We start from the raw sequence: 23332 nt of genomic DNA, 5'->3' as shown, positions 1-23332 counted from the left end.
CAGTTTGAGTTCATTGGCTTTAGAAAATGTATGGGATACTGTCAAATCTGAGCTGACTCACTTGGAGATCTGGGGGAAATTTTTATTCAGCTCATGGCCATGTTTAAAAAAACTGGGGGATGCTTACTCAACTTTGTGAGTACACTAAAAACCACTGAATTATACCCTTTAAGTGGGTGAATTGTATAGTATGTGAATTCTATCTCTGTTATTAAGAATAATAATATTTGGGTTTGGTTCAGATCATGGTCCACGAGCTTGTTTCAGTTCATGGCTTATGGTTCACTTTGGGTTGAGTCATGTGAACAGATCAAATAAACAGAGGAAAACAAACGTGGGAACCATTTCAAAATTTGACCCAGATTATTTATAACAGACTGAAATCTTTAGCTGCTATAACCAAATAGACCTGCAAAGTCCTTAAGTGTTACAAGTTAATACACTAAAGAATAAGAGATTTGCAAAGTGCCATCCAAAACAAATAAAAATCAGGCGCCCAATGGTTCATGTATATTAGAGCACTAAAAGGTTTTAAGTTGGTAGTAATCATTGTTTCTAAGTTATTAAAAACAGATACAGAAAGTTGGGCATAGGGCTGTGTCCCTCGAGTTAGAGTTAAAGGAGAGGAGGACTTCCCTCGTGGCACAGTAGTTAAGAATCCGCCTGCCAGTGCAGGGGACACGGGTTTGAGCCCTGGTCCAGGAAGATCCCACATGCCGCGGAGCAACTAAGCTCGAGTGCCATGATTACTAAGCCTGTGCTCCAGAGCCCACAAGTCACAACTACTGAAGCCCACGCACCTAGAGCCCATGCTCCACAACAAGAGAAGCCACCACAGTGAGAAGCCCGCGCACTGCAACGAAGAGTAGCCCCCGCCGGCCACAACTAGAGAAAGCCTGCACGCAGCAACGAAGACCCAACACAGACAAAAATAAATAAATAAATAATTTTTTTTTTTTAAAAAAAGAGGAAACAACTATGTATAACTTTCCTAAAAGTCCTAAGTTGAAATTTAACGATAAGTAGCCTTTATAATCAATTAAACTAAGCATATAAAGCTCAGGAGTCAGGAAATACCATAAATTCAAGCATATGTATACATCCATGAGCATGTTTCTCTGCTTGATGATAAGACACAATCACCAAACACTGAAGAAAATTCCTTCTCAGTAGATACTTCTTAAGATTTGATGTTCAACATGGTCAGCCCTAGGATACTGAATAATGTGAAAGAAGCCAGTATTACAAAGTTACTAAGTATTTGATCTTGTAAACTTATGTGCTTAAATGAAAAATCTAGTCTCTCATAAATAATAAGGTAATATAAACTGTATTTTATTTATGTATTTATAATTTATAAGCCATCTTCTTCCTTAAAGATTTAAGATGGTGAAGCCCACTGAGTAAAAAGACACCTGGCAACATATTAACTAGTCTTCTTTTGCCCATCATCATCTTTAAATAGCAGAGTGTCTAGTACATAGTATGTACTTGAGACATATGTTCATATATTGATGACTAAGTAAACACAAGGGCAAAGATAAAATTTAAGAGGCTAAAGAAAGATATTCATAGAGGACAACAGTGCAATGTACCTTTCACTAAATCTTAAACTCTAAAACCAGTTTAAATCTTAAACTCTAAACACTGGAGACGTGTCCAGTGCCAACATCTTGTATGGCTATTATTTTGGCTGCTCATTTATCGTTTACCTACTACGTACCAGGCACTGGGTATAAGGCGGTGAACAAAACATGGAACTTAATTAATCTTTTCTGATAAGACCCTGTCTCCCTGAATACAAGGCACCTCCAACCGAAGAGGGCCAATTAAGAGTATGTATTTGCCTGAGAGTTTTCTGTAAACAGAGATGAGACTCACAGATGGCCCAGAAAACTAGGGTAAACTTCTGCTTGCACTTCCTCAAAGCTTCTTCAATTCTGTTATGTTTCCTTGGACTCTTTATAATAAATCCTCTTTTATGGCTTAAAGTAGGTTAAGATGACTTCCTGTCACTTGCAATTAAAAAATTCCTACTAAATCAACTTTCAATATACATATGAGACTAGCGAGGCTGAGGGAGGTTAAATGACTTACCGGATCTAGAAAAAGAACGCAGGTCTCCTAACTCCCAGTGCTGAGCTATATCATAGGTTCAAGTAAAAACAAACTTTAGAGAAAGGAATCAACATGCAGTACCTCGTGAACCACAGAGCCCAGCATGAAGTCCAACCTCTGGCACAGTTCTCCAAGATTGGATAAGCTGCTGGCCCTGTGAGCACTATCTGGATCTCTTGCTCCCCTCAGGAAGGTGTGGATCAAAGGTTCTCGGTACTCTGAGACCATGTCCCCTGTAGAAAAAGGGAAAAAATCAAATTACTTCAAAACAAACTTTCAATTTCTTAAAGAAGGAATAACATATCACCATGGCACATTGTATGGTGTTTTTTTGGTTTTTTTGTGTTTTTTTTGTGGTACGCAGGCCTCTCACTGCTGCGGCCTCTCCCGCCACGGAGCACACGCTCCGGACGCGCAGGCCCAGAGGCCATGGCTCACGGGCCCAGCCGCTCCGCGGCATGCGGGATCCTCCCGGACCGGGGCACGAACCCGTGTCCCCTGCATCGGCAGGCGGACTCCCAACCACTGCGCCAGCAGGGAAGCCCTGTATAGTGTTTTATACTTTTCAAAGTACTTACATAACCATTAAAAATCATGCTCTGGAAGAATAATGTTAGGGAAAATATTCATGATGAATTATTTTGTGAAAAAGCAAGTAGAATCCCAATTATAATCTAAAAACCTATATGTGGAAATAAAATATTTGAAGACATTAAAATTTATGTATATATAAAAGAGAAAAATGTACATATCATAAGTGCAGAGCTTAATAAACTTTCACAAACTCAATGCAACTGTCACAGTCACACAAACAGCAAGTATGGTCCTAGGCTAGAGCCTGGTCATTAGCCCAGTACTCTTCCTACACTATCACCCTACGTACTCAAGCAAATTGAGTGAAAGACAATCAAGGCATTTTGGGTCTTGTCAAAGAGAGATCTATGATTCTTCACTCATTTGGCAGATCTTTACTAAGAGTCCCACTAGATGCTAAGCACGGCTTCTGATGCTTGGGATATATGGTGAACAAAAGAAGCAAAGTCTTGCCCTCTTGGAGTTTCCATTGTAGTGTAAATTATACAGTATGTTAGAAGGTTATAAATGCCATGGCGGGGGGCAGGAGGAGGAAAGCAGCGTGGAAAAAAAAAAAAGAGAAATGAAGATGGTGGCAGACTTCAGTTTTTAAAAAGATGGCCAGGGTTGGCTTCATTGAGATGGTTGAGACATTTAATCAAAGGCTAGAAGGTGAGGCTGTCGTCCATGTGGACATCTGGGGGAGGAGCACAGCAGGAAGAGGGAACAGCTAGTGTAAAAAAAAGCTTGTGGGGGAGCATGACTGTGGAGGAACATCAAGAAAGCCCAAGAGGAGGCTAGAGGGGTGATGGCAGGGGTGGGTGCTGGTGCAGAGCTTATAAGCCTTGGTAGGCCTCTGTAAGGACCTGGACTTTTTCTGAGTAAAATGAGAGGCCTTTGGAGGATTTTGAGCAAAAAGGTGCTAAAAGATGACTCTGGCTGCAGTGCTAAGAACATGCAGTAGTGTATGTGTCTGTATGTGTGTCTGGGGTGGAGCAAGGGTACAAATTAGGAAGCTACTCCAGTAAGCTGTTTGAGAGAGGATGGTGACTTGAACAGTAGAAGGGGTGAGAAAAAGATTCTGCATATATTCTGAAGATTACACCAACTTGATTTCCAGAGGACTCCAATAATGACTTCCAGGATTTTTGCTTTTGTGCCTGGAAGGATGAAGTTACTATCAACTGAGGTGGGAAAGTCTCCAAGTGAAGCAGGCCCGAAGCAGGAGATATGTTGAGGAAGTAGTGGAAGATATATAGAGAGTTCAGAAGAGAAGTCTGGGTTGAAGATATACATTTTGGAATCAATGGAATGTAGATTATATTTAAAACCTTGAAACTAGATGTATAATCAAGGGAGTGAGTTTAGGCAGGGAAAGGAAGAGGACCGAGGACCAAACCTGTACCCTTCCTTCAACATTAAGTCTGGGAAGGGTCTGGGAAGGGAAGAACCAGCAAAGGAGACTGAAAAGGAATAACCAGTCACGTAGGAGAAAAATTAGCATGGTATTCTAGAAATTAAGGGAAGAAAGTGTATCAGAGAGGAAAGAATGGTCTGCATCAAATGCTGCTAATAAGTCAGGTAAAAGAAGACTAAAAATTGACCATTAGATTTAGTAACAATGAGGTCACTGTTGACCCTGACAAGAACAGTTTTGTTTTTTTTTTAAAATAAATTTGTTTATTTTTGGCTGCGTTGGGTCTTTGTTGCTGTGCATGGGCTTTCTCCAGTTGCGGCGAGCAGGGGCTACTCTTCATGGCGGTGTGTGGGCTTCTCATTGCGGTGGCTTCTCTTGTTGCAGAGCACGGGCTCTAGGCACGTGGGCTTCAGTAGTTGTGGCATGTGGGCTCAGTAGCTGTGGCTTGTGGGCTCTACAGCACAGGCTCAGTAGTTGTGGCGCACAGGCTTAGTTGCTCCACGGCATGTGGGATCTTCCCGGACCAGGGCTTGAACCCGTGTCCCCTGCATTGCCAGGTGGATTCTTAACCACTGAGTCACCAGGGAAGCCCGACAAGAACAGTTTTGATGCACTGGCAGGGGTGAGCGCATGATAGAAGTGGGTTTAAAATATAATGTGAGAAAAAGAATTGGAGACAGATCACTTAAGGAGTTTTCTGCACAGCATATCAAAGAAATGGGGTGGTAGCTGTTCAAGGAAGTGGGGCCAAGAAAGGTTTTTGCATTATTTTATTCTTAAAGAGAGGAGAAACAGCACGCCAAGGCACTTAGAATTGACTTTTTTTTTTTTTTTAATGGAAACAACTTCTTCCTCCACAGATGGGCTGAGAACTAAAACTGCTTTGACTTGATCTTGGCTCTGAGGCCCTAGTTCCAGAACCCAAGTATAACACTCCACTTCCAGCCTTTCTGCAGCCCTAAGGTAACATGATATCTAAATGGTGACAAAATGGTTTCTGAAGCATATGTTTAAAGTCACCAAAATGATAACTTACATAGAAAAGTCACCAACCTGCCCTGTCAGGCCCAGTTAAAATGCCTCAAATGCCACTTCCTTTGTGAAAACCTCCCTTAATATTCTCAGTCAGCCTTAATTAGTCCTCCTTGGAAGTCCCACGGTACTTTGTACTTAAATCACACTTGTTACTAATGCCTTGATTCCTAGATGTTTTCAGCCTATATCTATTTCTCCCATTAGACTATAAATTCCTTGAGGGTAAAACTTTGCTTCATCTCTGTTCCTATTGGTTCTTAGTAATCTTTGCACATACTAGGTACTCAACAAATATCAATGTTGAACTGAATTCACTCATTTATTCAATAAAATGTAATTATGCACCGGTATCATGCTAATGTTCTAGGGATACAAAAATTGATAAAACATAATCTTTACCCTTTAAGCAGCCCAAAGTTTAGGGGTTGGGTATAAACAGATAAGTACCAACAATTACAGTACTGTGCAGTTAATGCCATCACAGAGTCAAGCAGAGGTTGCTTAGCATAATTTCACTAATCTTAGTCACTTGGAAGGGGGAGGAGGAGGAAGTTTATTTTTTGTTTTCCCTCAAAGTCAGGAACACAATGTACTTTCCTTACAATACAAGAAAAAGATGAGGACTAATTTCTCTAAAATGCTCTCAGTTCCTAACACAATACATGCAGTCACAAGACTCACCTCCTGCTCAGTTAATATCAACATATATTGCAGAAATTGAATCAATGAATGACTTAGCCATAGCCTATTTTCAGAATAGAAAAGAGGGGACTTTGTGCCTACTAGTATTTGCATTTCTGAATATCAGTCCTAGTGAAGGCAGTCACATGTATACACAACAAAATCTGCATAAAGGCTTTTCTGCAGAACTGTAATAGTAAAAAATGAGAAGATATAAATTAAATATTAATTAATGTGGAAGTGGTTAAATAACCATACATATTATGGAATACTATATGGTCATTAAAAGGAACAAGATAGAATTAACTGCAACAATATAGAAAGGTTCCCCTGGGACTTCCCTGGCAATCTAGTGGTTAATACTCTGTGCTTCTACTGCAGGGGGCATGGGTTCGATCCCTGGTCGGGGAACTAAGATCCCACCTGCCATGTGGCCAAAAAGAAGCTATTAAAGAAAATTTAATATTCCTTAAGGAAATATTTAATTTCCTTAAGACACTGTTAAGTGAAACTAATAGAACCAGTATCATTCCATTTATGCATGTAAAAATGCACACACATAACTTCTCTCAATATTAAACAAACCACACTTACAGATTTAAATATGTATATTAAATATACAAATGCATAGAAAAAAGAGAAAAAGGATTTACTACAATAGAAAGGTTAAATAACTTGTCCAAAGGGTAAATACAACCAAGATCAAACTTAGGTAGTCTGACACTTGACTCCTATGATACAATGCATTTAAGATACTTCCAACTAAGAGGAAAACATATCTTTCTACATTTTTTTTTTTTTTTTTTTTTTGCTGTAGGTGGGTCTCCCACGGCCGTGGCCTCTCCCGTCGCGGAGCACAGGCCCCGGACGCGCAGGCCCAGTGGCCATGGCTCACAGGCCCAACCGCTCTGCGGCACGTGGAATCCTCCCGGACCGGGGCATGAACGCGCGCCCCCCACATCGGCAGGCGGACTCCCAACCACTGCGCCACCAGGGAAGCCCTCTTTCTACTTTTGTTATAGTACTTTCCCTTTTTGGAGCTAGAAACGGGCTTGCTTCTTCTGCAGTGTGAGATGTGCATCCAGAGTTAAGAGCTCTGTGTTCTAATTTTGGCCCTGCTGCCAACTGGCGGTGTGACTCAGGGCAATTCCCTTCACCTCCCTGGACCAACTGGAGATGAGTCAATTAGATGAGATGGTCTCTCTGGCCCCTTCCAGTTGGAAGTCTATGAGGTGATGAGTCACCTTTGGCTTAGCCATCAGGGGAATGAGATTCAGGAGACTTAGAAAGGAAGAAAAGGCACATATTCATGAGCACTGGAGTGGGAGGCTGCTGTGGTTAAAGGAATGAAGGTCCTTGATGGGAAGGAAGTCACTGAGAAATGAAGGAAGTCTGGAAATCCATAAGGAGGGGAAATTGCAGTTTGAAAAGGTAAGAGCAGATGACAAACTAGTTAATATTTACTAATGTAGGGATTTAAAGTTAAAAGTAAGTGGTAAACTAACACAACATTGAAATTAACTATATTTCAATTAAAAATGGATTAAAAAAATAAGTGGTAAAGAAAAGACACTATGTGCCAGGTACTGTGCTAGGCACTATGGACCATAAACAAGAAAGAAAGAGTCCCTCCCCTCATGGCATTCAAAGCCTACTGGGGAAGAGGAAAAAAACTGACCAAGCAATAACAATGGAGTGAGTTGTGCCCAAAATGGTGACAGAGAAAGATACTTTTATGAGTAATTTTTTGATCTGGTACCAATTTCCATTAACAACAGCTCCAGTATTCTTTTTCATCCAGACTCAAAAGCCTGGTGTTCTTTTTTGACTTCTCCCAGTTACCCTTCAGTCAATCAGTCAGTTCATTTATTATTCTTCAATCCTCATTTACTTCCCTATGGGATTTGAGGCAACTTACAATAAAAAATATTGAAACTGAATTGAATACTTTTTAGAAGTTCTATAGTAATTGAAGAAGTACACATATCCCAAGCTAAGAATGGTTATTGCAAATGAACCTCAAATTTAGTTTAGCAATTCTGGTAGCTGAGGCAAAAAAGGAAACAGAAAATATAGTTCCCATTACTCAATAAAAGAAAGAACATAGATTCGTTAGGAGACAAAAACTTCAGGAAGAATACGAAGAGGTATCTCATTCATTCAGCAAATCTTAATTGAGTGCCTACAATATTCCAAGTTCGTTCTCATTACTGGAGATAATATAGCATGAACAAGAAAGCAAAGTTCCCATCTTTATGAAGCCTACTTCTAGTGGAGGAGAAAGACAATAAATAGTAAATAAACTTTCCAGCAGCAATAAGAGCTATGAAGAAAGATAAGGAGCGGGGAGCAGTTAAGAGTCAGGGGTGAGGGCTCAGGGAAAAGCTGTCAGAGAAGAGCTGAAGGAACAAGTCATGTGAAGACCTGGGGGAAAAGGGAAGAGCAGACTGGACAACAGAACTTTTATATTCAATGTGGAAATCATATGGCTGTTTCTTACACTGACCTACCATAAAAGTCAAGGGCATACCATTACATTAACAAAACCAAATTTTAACATTCCATTTGTATAAATTCCTGCCCTGCCAGAGCTTCATTACAACTTTCCAAATGAGCATCCATTTAACTGCATGCTCCACCAACCCCACTCCCAAGCGTACCTAAGAGGAGCCAGTGGAGACTTGGATCTCAAGAGCCCTGTACTGTACCCAGTCAGCTGGTTCTGGGCCCACTTACTACCTTGTTTTCCAGGTATTGGACTGGACGAGCTGGGACACTCCCTGCATCCAGTCTGCATGCATTTCTCAAAGTGCCCTGCTGTCATGTTCTCTGCAACCTGACCTCTCTTAGACCTCACATACACAGTCAAGATTTGCCACACCCTTGCTCAAACCTGGTCTTCTTCGGGGATTTACAGCTCTGCCCCCATTTCCTGGAGGCTCTGCTAGCCTCTGACTGTCCTCCTTCTCCCTAGCTCTTGTCATGCTGTGTGGCTGGTTTCTTAAGACTGTACTGGATCCTAGTCTCCAGGCTGGGGGTCAGCCCTGACCAGGTTTCTATGCAGAACAAAATGAATGCATATGATCAGAGAATACAGCTTCAAGGGCTGCAATAATAGAATTTAAAGATCCTACAAAAAGGGTTCTTAATTTGAGCTTTAGGGACCCCTACATGTCAAAATTTGTTGTGTACACCTCACTGGCATTTTCCCACTCTTCCTTGTAAACAGTACTCTAATTCTGTTCAAATATCCACCTTCCCCCCTGCCCAACTATCACTTATGTGATTCAGGCTAAGGTCTTTGTTGCTTTAAATGAATCACGGTGGACATATCCCCTTGCCTTAACTGCTTTGGGCATGTGACCCAGTCTGAACAATGAGATGTGAAGGAAAATCTGTTGGAAGACCCTAAGAAAATATTTTGCCTCTGGTTATGATAAGAATATGACACCTCAAAAAAAAAAAAAAGAATATGACACCTCAGAGCTGCTGCAGCCAAATGAAACTATGAGGAACCAGGGGATGAGACCAATAAAGCTGAGACTGGCAGAGTAGAAAGATGAAAAGATTTTGGATCTTGAATGATGTCATGGAGGCAAAGGATTAACCAGTTCAGAACTTTCTGTCATATGCAATGATTCATTCCTTATTGTTTAAGCCAACTGAGTTGGGAATTTCTGTTACCTGCAGCCAAAAGCATTCTGATATGACATATGAAAATTTAACGCTATAGAGTACTTCTATGTCAGTTCTATGTTTATCAATACAAAGCCAGAGAGACTTCCCTGGTGGCACAATGGTTAAGATTCTGCGCTCTCAACCCAGGGGACCTGGGTTCGATCCCTGCTCAGGGAACTAGATCCCACACGCATGCCGCAACTAAGAGTTCGCATGCCACAACTAAGGAGCCCGTGTGCTGCAACTAAGGAGCTGGCGAGCCACAACTAAGGAGCCTGCCTGCCTCAACTAAGACCCAGTGCAACCAAATAAATAAATAAATATAATAATTTAAAAATAATACAAAGCCAGAAAAGTTAGATTTGCCAAGACAAACTTAAAGCAGTATATGTTTTTAAAAGGATTCAAAAGTCAATTTTATAACATATAAAAGAAAAAATTAAACCCAATAATTTTCTTTCTTCTAATTATAATTTTAATTGGGACAATAGTCTAGTATACGGCATGACTCAAAATATCAGTGTGTGTAATACATATATATACTTTGCCAAAGAGCAGAGTCATCTTTATACATCTGCCAACCTATTAAATAAAGAAAGGTGAGTAACTATTTACAGTAGGAGTTCATGTGAAGGGGTTATATGCTGAGTATATTTCACAACTACTGACTAACTAGTTCATTATAAACTAAAAACTCAGGCTTTGGGACACCCACTGCTATTCCTTAGTTTCTGATTAAGCAACAAAATCTCAATTATATCATCCAGGAGGGGTTTTGGTTAATATATATATATATTTTGGCTTTTGCCTTTTTGTGTTTTTCTTTATCCAGATGAGAAGTTTGTATTGCTTCAGTTGAAACTTATTTGAACCATAAGGTTCCAAGATTCTAATTCACCTTTTGTCAGAAAAGGTGGCATACACTTGCCCCCTGACAAGGGCAAATATTCATTACCATCCTGTTGCCTCCTTAAAAGTATCCACATTATATGGCTTTTACAAAAAATGATATTGATTTCTGAACTCCCTCACCCCCATTTTCAGAAAGTATTCACAGTAGACTACAATATTTAGACTAAGAGATACCCATGGAACTGAAGTTGGAGAGACTGCCATCTTTTCCTCAGGCGTTCAGAAACAGCTTCAGGGAAATGAACACAGTAAACCCAAGACTACTTTTAGAAACTTACCCAAGTTGATTCTAGTCAGTAGGGTTTATCCTAGTTCAGCTCTAATTGCTTTTCCTTTGTGCAATGACAATGACAACACCTGGCTATTTGCATCTCCATATTCTTCTCAGGAAGTCAGCAATAATCAACACTTATTGAGAAGCAAACAGCAGTGTGTTCAAGGAAACAAATGAAGGATCTAGATTTGTTTGAACAAACTTGATAAAAAAAACGCGTTGCTTTGGAAGGTAAAAAATCAAGTGCATAGTGAAAAGAGAGCTGGAAAAATTTTAACCTGCCTGTGACTTGTTTGTATCAATTATCGTATATATGAAAAGATTTCTTCAACAAATTAGGACTTGGAAGATTTTTTTTTAGTCAGGCTTTGCAATGGTACTTTGAAATCTACATTGATAGATTCATTTATGCCTATCAGATCCCACCTTCCGTCATAAAGGATCTGAGATGACCTGAAACAAGAGACACTTACATAGTGAAAGAGCGCTATCACAGTAAACTACTGGAGTCAGGGGACCTGCTGATTTCAAGGGCTTGACTACTCTTCTAGTTCAGTGAAACAGGTCATAAAAGTGAAATCGAGAAAAATCAAGTGAGAAAGAAAATTCCACTGTTGGCCAAATCTTTACACCATCCTTTCAAAACTCCGTAATTAATGTCTGCAGAGCCCTCTATTCCTTCTTTCCTTCTTCTCTTCCCTTCTTTCTCTCTTTCTACACCCCCTCCTTTTTTTTGAGACATAGAAGGGAACACTGATAAAAAATCATTCTTAACTACTCTCTTCTATCTACCAACAGGAAATAACTAAGAAATATCCTATCCTGCTGGTTAAGGTGCTGCTGGGTAAAGGCAATTATATTTTCCAAAGACTGAATGATCACTTACAGCCAGCACTCCTCTGTAATCAGAAGTTAACATACATTCTGAGTAATGTTTTAGACCAATGTTTCTTAAACACAAACATGGGCACTGAAATTGCGCAGTGCAACTTGATTATAATGTGGATCCAGGTGATTCAGAATTATCATTGAAATGAAAACACAACATTTAAAAAATTCTTTTTTTTTTTTTTTTTTTTTGCAGTACGCGGGCCTCTCCCTGCTGAGGCCTCTCCCGTTGCGGAGCACAGGCTCCGGACGCACAGGCTCAGCAGCCATGGCTCACGGGCCCAGCCGCTCCGCGGCACGTGGGATCTTCCCGGACTGGGGCACGAACCCGTGTCCCCTGCATCGGCAGGCGGACTCTCAACCACTGCGCCACCAGGGAAGCCCTAAAAAATTCTTTTAAAGAATTCACAGACCCCTGAATTATATCAGAATTTAATCTCCAGACTCCAGCTCTTCCATCTAGCTAATTCAATAAAAACATTAAAACATTTAACATGCACTACAATGTGCAAGGGACTCTAACAGGCACTAGAGATTTAGAGGTGAAGGAAATTTTGCATATGTATGTCCAGCTGATCCAGTACAGCTGATAATTTGAAAAGACTGATAATGCTTATTTGAGCAAGGGAATGGCTTAACTAGAGATATATTTTTGAGTTTGGTGAATCTGAATTTATACGTGTGTTCAGAAAGGACAAAAGTCTTTGTTCTATGATGTAGAATGAGGTTTGCATCGTAATAATTAATCTCCAGCTGGATCACTTCTACTGCAATGCCTTCAGGACACTCTTACACTCTGTTAACTGGTTGCAAAGTCACAGTCAGCCAAAGGATATGATAATCTTTTACAGATCAACTTTTTTTTCCAAATGAATAATGATTCAAATAGTATGGTGCTTTCTCTACACAATAAGGGTAGTAAATAAAATGTTAAGCCGCATGGAATGATTGAAAATTTCTACATTCTTTAGCAAGAGAAAGTCTTTTTCTGTGATAGTCACAGAGGAATCAGGTCATTGATAGCACAGTCATTGTAGGGTGTGGCCTCACCAGCTCAGAAGTGCTGATGCCTACTTCACTCTCAATGCAGGCATGAAAGTAATTTACTCCACTTGAAGCTACTGACGCCTCCCAACCTACTTTTTAGCTCTTGCTACCAGGTGTCAAAAGTAGGTACTGAGACTAGCAATTAATACTCTGAAAATGAAATTAAGAAAACAATTCAATTTATAACTGAATCAATCAAAAAGAATAAATGCTTAAGAATAAATTTAACAAAAGAAGTGGAACACTTGTACTCTGAAAACTACAAAACATTGTTAAAAGAAATTAAAGAAAAACTAAATAAATGGAAAGACATCCCACATTCATGGATTGGCAATGCTGCCAAAATTGATCTATAGATTCAAAGTAATCTCTATCAAAACCTCAGCTGCCTTTTTTTTCCCCCCAGAAGTTAGCAAGCTGATCCTAAAATTCACATGGGAATGTAAGGGATACAGAATAACCAAACAATCTTGAAAAAGAAGAACAAAGCTGGAGGACTCCCATTTCCTAATTTAAAAACTTACTACAAAGCTACAAAAATCGAGACAATCTGGTACTAGCCTAAAGACACACCTGCAGATCAATGGAATAAATTGAGAGTCTAGAAATAAACTCTCATTTTTATGGTCAATGGATTTTCAACAAGAATGCCAAGATAATGCAATCAGGAAGATAATAGTTTTTCAACAAATGGTGCTAGGACAACTGGACATCCACATGTAAAAGAGCTGAACCCCTATTTTACACCATATACAAAAGTAACTTCAAATGATCATAGATCTAAGTGTAAGAGCTAAAATTATAAAACTCTTAGAAGAAAACATAGGAGTAAATCTTTGTGACTTAGGTTAGGCAAAGGCATTTCAGGGACTTCACTGGTGGTCCAGTGGTTGACAATCTGCCTTCCAATGCAGGGGACGTGGGTTCGATCCCTGGTCGGAGAACTAAGATTCCACATACCGCGGGGCAACTAAGCCTGCGCACCACAACTACTAAGCCCCCATGCCTCAACTAGAGAGCCCGTGTGCCGCAAACTACAGAGCTCACACACTCTGGAGCTGGTGCGCCGCAACTACAGAGCCCACACACTCTGGAGCCCATGCACCACAACTAGAGAGAAGCCCGCATGCTGCAACAAAAGATCCTGCATGCTGCAACGAAGATCCCACACGCTACAACGAGACCCAACACAGCCAAAAAAAACAAAAAGGCATTTCACATACAACACCAAAAGCACAAGTGGCAAAAGAAAAAATAGGTATGTTGGACTTCACCAATATTAAAAACTTTTGTGTGTCAAATGTCACCAAGAAAGTAAAAAGACAACCTATAGAATGATGGGAGAATATATTTGCAAATATGTATTTGATAAAGGGCTTATCTTCAGAATCTATAAAGAACTCTTACAACACAATTAAAAAAGACAAATAGGTCAAATTCAAAATGGGCAAAGGATCTGAACTGTATATTTTCCAAAGAAAATATACAAACGGCACATAAGAAGATGCTCAATAACCATTAATCATTATGGAAATGCAAATCAAAACCACAAGATACCACTTCATACCCATTAGGATGGCTATAATCAAAAAGACAAGAACAAGTGCTGGTGAGGAGAAGAAACTGAAACACTAATACACTGCTGGCTGAAATGTAAAACGGTGCAGCCATTTTGGAAAACAGTTTGGCAGTTTCTCAAAAAGTCAGAGTTACCATATGACCCAGCAATTCCACTCCTTCGTATATACTCAAGAGAATTTAAAACACATTCCCACATAAAAACTTGAACATGAAATGTTCAAAGCAGCATTATTCATAATAGTCAAAAAGTGAAAAGAACTCAAATGTCCACCAACTGATGGATGGATTTTAAAATGTGTTATATCCATACAATGGAATGTTACCTGGCAATAAAAAGGAATAAGGTACATGCTGCAACATAGATGAACTTTGAAAACATGTAAGTTAAAGAAGCCAGTAAAAAGAAAAATGTATGATTTCATTTGTAGGAAATATCCACAATAAGAAAATCCTTAGAGACAGAAAGATTACTGATTGCCTGACTGGTAATGGGTACAGGGCTTATTTTGGGGTGGCGAAAATGTTTCAAAATTGATTGTGGTGATGGTTGTACAACTTTGTGAACATACAATAGATTTTTGAATTGCACACTGTAAATTGGTAAATTGTATAGTATATGAAGTATATCTCAATAAAGCTATTTTTTTTTTTTAATAAAGCTATTTTTTAAAAAAGTAAGTTTTGGGCCGGGAGGGGTTAAAGGAGGGCTACATAATCTAGTCCACGTTGAAGCTGGAAAAATAAATAACATATAAAAATCTTCACATATTAGAAGAGAAGAGGTATATGTATCTAAGCAGAATCTGATATGAAACGCACCTCTGCCTTCCAGTAGCTCAGAGACCAAAGCTTGGGGGCAGATCTCACAGACAATTCACAATGGTTGCTCCCTTCAAACATGAAGTAGGAGATCTGGATTCTTTCATGATATGCCCACTACAGGAACCAGGTCCTGCCCTTGACCACCAGTCAAGCAGAACCCAGAGCTTTCCCATTGCTTTGTGAATGGCATTGCTTCTGCCAGCTCTTTGCTTCCTTATTTGTCAGTAAAAGATGGTGCCAACACAATTTCAGTCTTTACTACTTCAGAGCTGGCAGTTTAATGGGTAACATTTTCTAAACCTTCTAAATTAATTTTCATTGCATCAGCTTTAAAAAATATTAGTATAATATAAAAGTCTCTTAAAAGAGGCAAGAAAAATATTGAAGATATAGACTCAAAGGTTCTTACATACAGTTACAGCCATTTGGCCCAATATTCCATCTCTGGGTATGCCAAACCACATCTGACAAACATTAACCCAGGGATAGTTAAGACCTCCTACCAGTATTTTAAAACTTTTGTGCTCCAGCCTTTTTATTATGTCCATCCCAATCTCTTCTGCTCTTTATTTCATTTCCTCTTAAGGACCAGACTCAAGTGGAGGTGGAGACCTGGAGTCTTTGTCTGCCTATCTTTGAATCTTAATCTTATCTTTCCAGGCTCCTGGATCTCATTTACATTGTTTGAATTGCCTCTGTAATCTAACCAGTTCAAGTAGGCTCTTCCTTTTCCAAGACAGCACTTTTTGTACTTTCAGATTTGATATTAGATATTTTGGGGAGAAAAAAGAGAGTAAAGGTATAAAAAGGTCAAATGTCACAATACACACTTCACTCACTAAAGCCATTACTGGAAAAAGGAATCCAGAGAAACTATTTCTCCTCCCTTTTATTTGGGAACTAAAGTAAATAGATCCCTGGGGATGAGTAACGTGGTGGAGAGCCACATGCCCTCACAGAAATATTCCTGCTGACCTGGTCAATAAGGAAACAGGAGACAAAATATAGATCTGACTCTCTGCATGGACCCTTTTATGTCCTCAATAATATCTAGTAATTTTTCCTGCATTTTAGGGCCTGGAACTCTATTTCACTACTGAAAGGAATACAGTAGAAGAATTACTTGTTTTTTGTAACATTTCATGAATACAACTTATTGCCGCGACTGGACCAGAGTCAACAGAGACAATAATTTCTGTCAAGGTCAGAAGGAAATTAGATTGACATGGCAGATCCTGACAGGCAGGATTTCCTTTCCAAAAGCCATTTAGAGAATTAAATAATTTAAATGCAATTAATTTTTTATGAAATTCATCAATTTAAAAAATTCATAGGTAAATTCTGATTAACAACAATTACTTTTCAGCCTTGAATTTCCCCTGCAGCTCTGGGGAAATCATCTCTTTTCTGATTTTAGTTTCCCTTCTCCACATAGCCCTTTATGAACAGAGGAGAGATTTTAGTTAAGATAGAATATGCAGCTACAGTACAGTGGAATAAAAAAACGTTGTGTCCATTTGTAAGCCTCTTTATCTGCAAAGCACTTGTGCACCTATTACCACATAAGAATTTGAGTTTGGTGGAAAAAAATATTCTTAACTCTGTATTACAAATCAGGAGAGAGAAATTTTTAACAGGCTGATCCCAGGTCACACAGCTACTGAAAGACAGATACATTCTCTTGTCTCCCAAGCAGAGGGCTCTTTCTACTGCCATCAGGACATTTACTTGGCACTCCATGAAGATTAGCAGGAACTTCTGTTCTAAAACAGTGGACATCAATGTGGCCAGCTGATTCTCCCACACCTCTGACATTTCACAGTCCTTACAATTTTCATTCCTTCTCTGTTTAACCTCATAAGATACGAATGGAAGAGAAGCCAGGGATTTATATCTTACAAGAGGGCATAAGCAACAGGGCATAATGGGAATAAGTTCCTCTGGTCCATGAACAAACACCAAAATTGTCACTTAATTGTCTTTTTGAAGGGCTGGAATCCTATTAATTCTATCCTGAAGAGGAGAACAAAAAAATTTCCCCTCTTCTTTACCATCTTCAAAGTGGTAACACTTCTGATTTCCTAACAGGAGGAGATGACTGATAAATGGCCTTGTGAAAGCTGCTAAAGCCATATACTTGATGTACGTTAGGGCATTAGAGGGCTGAAGCCAGTCATCTGCTCTTGATGGGGCTTGCCAGGGAGGCAGGTCGCAGTAGTCACTGGGCAAGAATGCTGAGTAGTCCCTGGATAGAGTCCCCCCTGCTGGTGTCTACATGTCAGGACCCACTTTACTCCCTCAGGCTAATTGTTGATCTGCTTCTTTTGGTGTTCCGTTCATACTGTTATCCTTTTTAAGGTAATGTAACCAAGAGGTGACTCTGAGCTAGAAGTAGGTTAGCAAAGATTTCAGGGCCTCTTAGCCCTCCCTTTTCTGGTTCTAATTTCATTGTATCTCATCACACAGACCACATAGGCATTGATGATTTGGATGCAAGTTGCAGGTAGACAAACTTTGACAGGCTTAGATGTAACCAAGGGAAGATCTCAGATCTCTGTGGGACAAGTTATTAAAGAAAAACAAACTTGTTAGTAGGACTATTGTTGGTGCAAGTGACTTACCAGGTATGCTTTAAAGAGACACACAGACCTTCTTGCCTCCAAATATTTCTTCTATTAGCAATCTGTATTGCTTCATAGTCTATTTAATCATTAGAACTTTATTTCTTTAGACTAAATAGCCTCCTTATTCAAAATGCAAAACCACCCCAAGAAGGGCAGCATAATAGGAGGCTGTCATCCACACCTTAGTAAATATTAATATACCTGTTACCTCCTTTTTACAAGCTTGGAAGGAACAAGAAAGATATGAAATAATTTCTGAAATTTGATGAGTTTCTAGTCGAAGAAAGTTTCAAGTGGGAGGGGAGAAGAAAAAAAAGGTAAGCGAGGGGCACTGAAAGGAGAGGGAGAAGACCCTACTTTACACTTTGACTCGCAAAAGGATGTTTTCTTTCCATGTCTTCAAATAAGAGCGATGTGCAAATAAGAACCACAGATAAATATCTTTTGGACAAAGTAAAACAGTGTACAGGAAATGCTTTGTACCACTGGATTTTCGGCAACTCAGTGAACTAAAGTAACGTAGAGACAAAGACAGTTTGAAACAGGATGCCAAGACTTCTATAGTTATGTATTAACTAGCTTACTCATTCCATCTCAACAGCTCATTGAACGCCAAGACTGGTTTAAACAGCATATAAACTTTCAGTTTATACAAAGTTACCCTACAAGGAAAATCTACAACAAATGACTCTACCTTAGTGTGTTACTGACACGAAAAAGAGATTAGTTCTCCTGAAAAGTGTGCTTGAGACAGTAACAGACTTCAGAAACATGGTGGAATTTTCCTGAAGGGTGGAATTAACAAAATAAAGCCCAGAAATGTGATCACAAGAAAGGAAAAGTTCCAGGTTTATGGCAAGTTATTTTAAAAGATGAAAGAAGATAAAAACTAGATATTTTAAATGAAGGAGACTCTCTTTACAATTCTGTAATGATGAAAGTAGTAAAACCATTCCAGTGACTTATTTAATTCACTACATAAATGTTCAAACTCGTTAAAGCATGCCCAAGAGTTAGTTAGCCTCATAATATTGACAAACATAAATCAGGAAGCCTGTGGCCTGAGAATATAACTTTATGTTTAAATTATTAACAGAAGATTCTTTAACTGCTATGAAATCAGACTTTACCACATCAGGCCCAGCAAAAAGAAAATGAAGTTACAACTTCTTTTAAAGGGAACATTATATTCTAATTAGTTGGTTTACTCTCTTGCAAGCCCATAAGTCAAAGTGAATGCAAGAATCTATTACAAATCCAAGAATCTATTTTAAAACTTGTAAATAAAAGAGAAAATCAGATGTTTCACTGTCCTGTGTCCTTTCACAGACACAATAAAGGATCCAAATTATAATGCTTTAATTTACTCTAAATTGGAATTAGGGGTGTGAGATGAGAAGACAAAAGTATGAAGACACTGAAAATAAAAATAACAGCAGAGGGCTTCCCTGGTGGCGCAGTGGTTGAGAGTCCGCCTGCCAATGCAGGGGACACGGGTTCGTGCCCCGGTCCGGGAAGATCCCACATGCCGCGGAGCGGCTAGGCCCGTGAGCCATGGCTGCTGAGCCTGCGCGTCCGGAGCCTGTGCTCCGCGACGGGAGAGGCCACAACTGTGAGAGGCCCGTGTACCGCAAAAAAATAAAAAATAAAAATAACAGCAGAATTAAACACTGAAACATTCAAGTATACAGTTGTCCTTCAATATCTGTGGGGGATTGGTTCCAGGACTCCCCAAGGATATAAAAATCCAGGGATGTTCAAGTTACTTAGCTGGCCCTCCGTATCTGCAGGTTTGCAGATAAGTAGGGCCAACTGTAATTGTGTCATCTTTAAAGAATGGACTCTTTGCCAATGGCATCTTCTATCTCCTGAGCTAATGACTGCAGCTGGTGATTTCAGAAAAGAAATGCAATGTCTACTCAAATCTACTTAAAGAGGTTTAATTATAAAGGGTAAAAGTTTAAAGTAGGATACAGAGTTTAAAGTAGGATACAAAGCTTGATTTGATGGGAAGAAAAACTTAAGAATGATTTGGAAAGATTAGTTACTTCCAAAGAAACTTTGTTGAAAAAGCAAGCAATGAAGGTCTGCCAAAGAAATACATATACATGCACTTGAATAATGGTTACCTTAGAATAGGGCCAGCAGACTTTTTCTGTAAAAAGCCAGACAGTAAATAAATACTTTTGGCTTCGAGGGCCAATTTCTGTTTGTCATTGTAACTACTCAATTTTGCCACTGTAGTGCAAAAATAGCCATAGACAATACATAAATAAGCATGACTGTTTCAATAAAACTTTATATGGACACTAAAATTTGCATTTCACGTCACAAAAAATTATTCTTCTTTTGCTTCCCCCTTCCACCAACCATTTTAATGTGAAAAACATTTGTAGCTCACGGGCTATACAAAAACTGGCAGCAGGTCGGATTTGGCCCAAGGGCAGTGGTTTGTCAACCCCTGTAATTCCTTAACATAAAAGCCCCATGGAATGTAAATTGGTGCAGCCACTGTGGAGAACAGTATGGAGGTTCCTTAAAAAACTAAAAATAGGACTACAGTATGATCCTGCAATCCCACTTCTGGGCATATATCCAGAGAAAACCATAACTCAAAAAGAAAAACGCAGGACTTCCCTGGTGGCGCAGTGGTTAAGACTCCGCGCTCCCAATGCAGGGGGCCCAGGATAGATCCCTGGTCAGAGAACTAGATCCCACATGCATGCTGCAACTAAGAGTCTGCATGCCACAACTAAGAAGCCCATGTGCCGCAACTAAGGAGCCAGCAAGCTGCAACGAAGAAGCCCGCCTGCCTCAACTAAGACCCAGTGCAACCAAATAAATAAATATTAAAAAAAAAGAGAGATATATGCCCCCCGATGCTCACAGCAGCACTATTTACAACAGCCAAGATATGGAAACAACCTAAATGTCCATTAACAGAGGAATGGATAAAGAAGATGTGGTGGGCTTCCCTGGTGGCGCAGTGGTTGAGAGTCCGCCTGCCAATGCAGGGGACACGGGTTTGTGCCCCGGTCCGGGAGGATCCCATGTGCCGCAGAGCGGCTGGGCCCGTGAGCCATGGCCGCTGAGCCTGCGCGTCCGGAGCCTGTGCTCTGCAGCGGGAGAGGCCACAACAGTGAGAGGCCCGCGTACCGCAAAAAAAAAAAAAAAAAAGACAACAAGAAAATAATAGCAACCAACATTTATTCACCCCTTACCATGAAAGATGCTGGTTCTGAACACTTTACATATATTATCTTTTAAATTTCATAACCACCCTATCAGGAAGCTACCATAATTATCCCCATTTTACAGATAAGGAACAGAGAGGCTATGTAACTTGTTCATAACTATTAAATGTGTTAGAGTCAAGATCAAAACTTAGGAATTTATGACTCCGGGGGTCACGGTGCATACCTCTGACAGAGAAAGGTAAAATGTGTCCCAAGGTTAAATCTATACATCAATTTCCTATTTACCTGCCTAATGGCTGCCACTGTAGGTGGTCCTACCTCTCTACTTTAGTCCCTGGCAACCCCAGTACAGGAATTAATATAGTCGTAAATACATCTCTATAATGACACTCAAATATTTATATTTATAATGACACAAATATTTCATATTATGTATATTATTTCATTTGAGCCTCTCAACATTTCTATGAGAATAACTGGGTGGATTACACTTGGTGGAACTGCCAGGTGGATTATAACTCCATCTCCACTAAATGTTAAGAGGTGACAGTCTCTCATTTCTTCTTCTGAATTGTCTATAATGTCTATTTTTTCTCACCATCCTCATGGACATCCCTCTAATCAAAGTCTTCATCTCTTTATGCCTAGGAATGCCAAAACAGCCTCCTAGCTATCTCTCTGTCTCCAGCCTCTCCTTTCTTCACTCATGTTTCATGCCCCTGCCAACCATACCTACACATCTGTCATCACGTGGCTTCCTTTCTTAAGAATCCATAGTGATTCCCAAACGCCCGTCACATCAAGTCCTAACTCTGCCCAGTGTTCAAGGCTCTCTGTGGTCTGCCCACCTTCTCTATCTAGCCTGACTACCCAAGGCACCCAACACAACTTGCTATAGGGAGACAGGTCAAGTCCTCCATTCGCAACACAGGCATCCCACATTTGTTCTCATGCTTTCTTTCCTATCTGGGGACATCATTTGCCTTCTTTCGCACATGTAAATCCTCATTCAATATCCATCATCATCTCGTTCCCAGATTGCCCAACAACATCCTATGAGTCTACCTGCTTCTAGTCTTGTCCCACTCTCATCCTTCACAGAGCAGCCAAAATGATTTTGCTAAAATGTAATTATGATTAATTCTTCCCTCCTTAAAATCTCTCAGTGACTTCCATTTCAAGTCAACATAAGGCTTCCCTAGTGGCGCAGTGGTTAAGAATCTGCCTGCCAATGCAGGGGACACAGGTTCAAGCCCTGGTCCGGGAGGATTCCACATGCCACAGAGCAACTAAGCCCATGTGCCACAACTACTGAGCCTGCGCTCTAGGGCCCACGAGCCACAGCTACTGAGCCTGCGTGCCACAACTACTGAAGCACACGTGCCTAGAGGCCATGCTCTGCAACAAGAGAAGCCACCTCAATGAGAAGCCCGAGCACCACAACGAAGAGTAACCCCCACTCGCCTCAACTAGAGAAAACCTGTGTGCAGCAACGAAGACCCAACACAGCGAAAATAAATAAACAAACAAACAAATAAATAAATTTATTAAAAAATTAAAAAAAAATTAAGTCAACATAATTGAAATCCCTTAACAGAGCACATATGGCTCTTTATGATCTTGGCTTCTTGAGCTAAGCCAGGCCATAGAAACCTGGCCGGAATTTGAAAAAGGATGAGAATGATGACTTCTTCTCTTGTAACTTTATTTACTCCCACAGCAGTAAACAAGCAGGACAGAGATTATGAAGAAGATAAGGATTCAGGTGGGTGAATATAGTCTCCCATTGTCTCTCTTGGACCTCAAGGAAATGTGCTGAAATTCAGTATGTGAAGACTAGACTCAAAGCAGCTTGTAGCTAAGGCTGAAAGACCTGAAGTGAGATTTGAGCTATGGCCCACTGCAGGTAAGACAAAGTTTGAAGTTTGAGTCTAATTTAATTGCCTGTTAAAACAAAAATTTAACAGTTTGGAGTACCATAACAGAATCTATAGCCTTCCCAACATAATTTAATAATGTCCAGGACATAATCCAAAATTACTTGTAAAACAAAAATATAACCCATTCTCAAGGAGAAAGATACTCAAAAGAGGCCAAAACTGAATGATACAGACATTTCAATTATCAGAGATGGATTTTAAAGCAGCTATTATAACTATGTTCAATGAGGTAAAGGAAAATATAATGAATGAAAAGATAGGAAAATATTTGAAGTTTAAACAAAAAACACCACATTTCTAAGTAATCCATGGTAGAAAAAGAAATCACAAGTAAAGTTAGAAAATATTTTGAAATGAAAACACATCAAAATTTATGGAATGCCACTAAAGTAATTCTTATAGGATAATTTATTGTTTTTAATGCTTCCTTTAGCAAAGAGGAAAGGTCCAAAATCAGTGATCTAAGCTTTCACCTTGAGAAACTAGAAAAATAAACAAGTTAAACCAAAAGTTTATAGGAGGAAGTTGTTGTAGGCAACCCCTAA

The 23332-nt window shown here is 39.7% G+C and overlaps 1 protein-coding gene across 1 annotated transcript in view; it reads right to left on the bottom strand.

The window, feature by feature from the left end:
• TANGO6 (transport and golgi organization 6 homolog) overlaps positions 1 to 23332 on the bottom strand; it is a 177469-nt gene that overhangs the window by 38887 nt on the left and 115250 nt on the right. Inside the window, exon 16 of the mRNA XM_030863529.3 lies at positions 2200 to 2351. Coding sequence (XP_030719389.1) covers positions 2200 to 2351 — 152 coding nt within the window. The remainder of the gene's footprint in view (positions 1 to 2199; positions 2352 to 23332) is intronic.

Source organism: Globicephala melas, chromosome 19, assembly GCF_963455315.2.
Source record: "Globicephala melas chromosome 19, mGloMel1.2, whole genome shotgun sequence".
In the NCBI taxonomy this organism is placed as follows: Eukaryota; Metazoa; Chordata; class Mammalia; order Artiodactyla; family Delphinidae; genus Globicephala; species Globicephala melas.
Note: the sequence above shows the minus strand (reverse complement) of the source record. Positions and strands in the feature narration are given on the sequence as shown.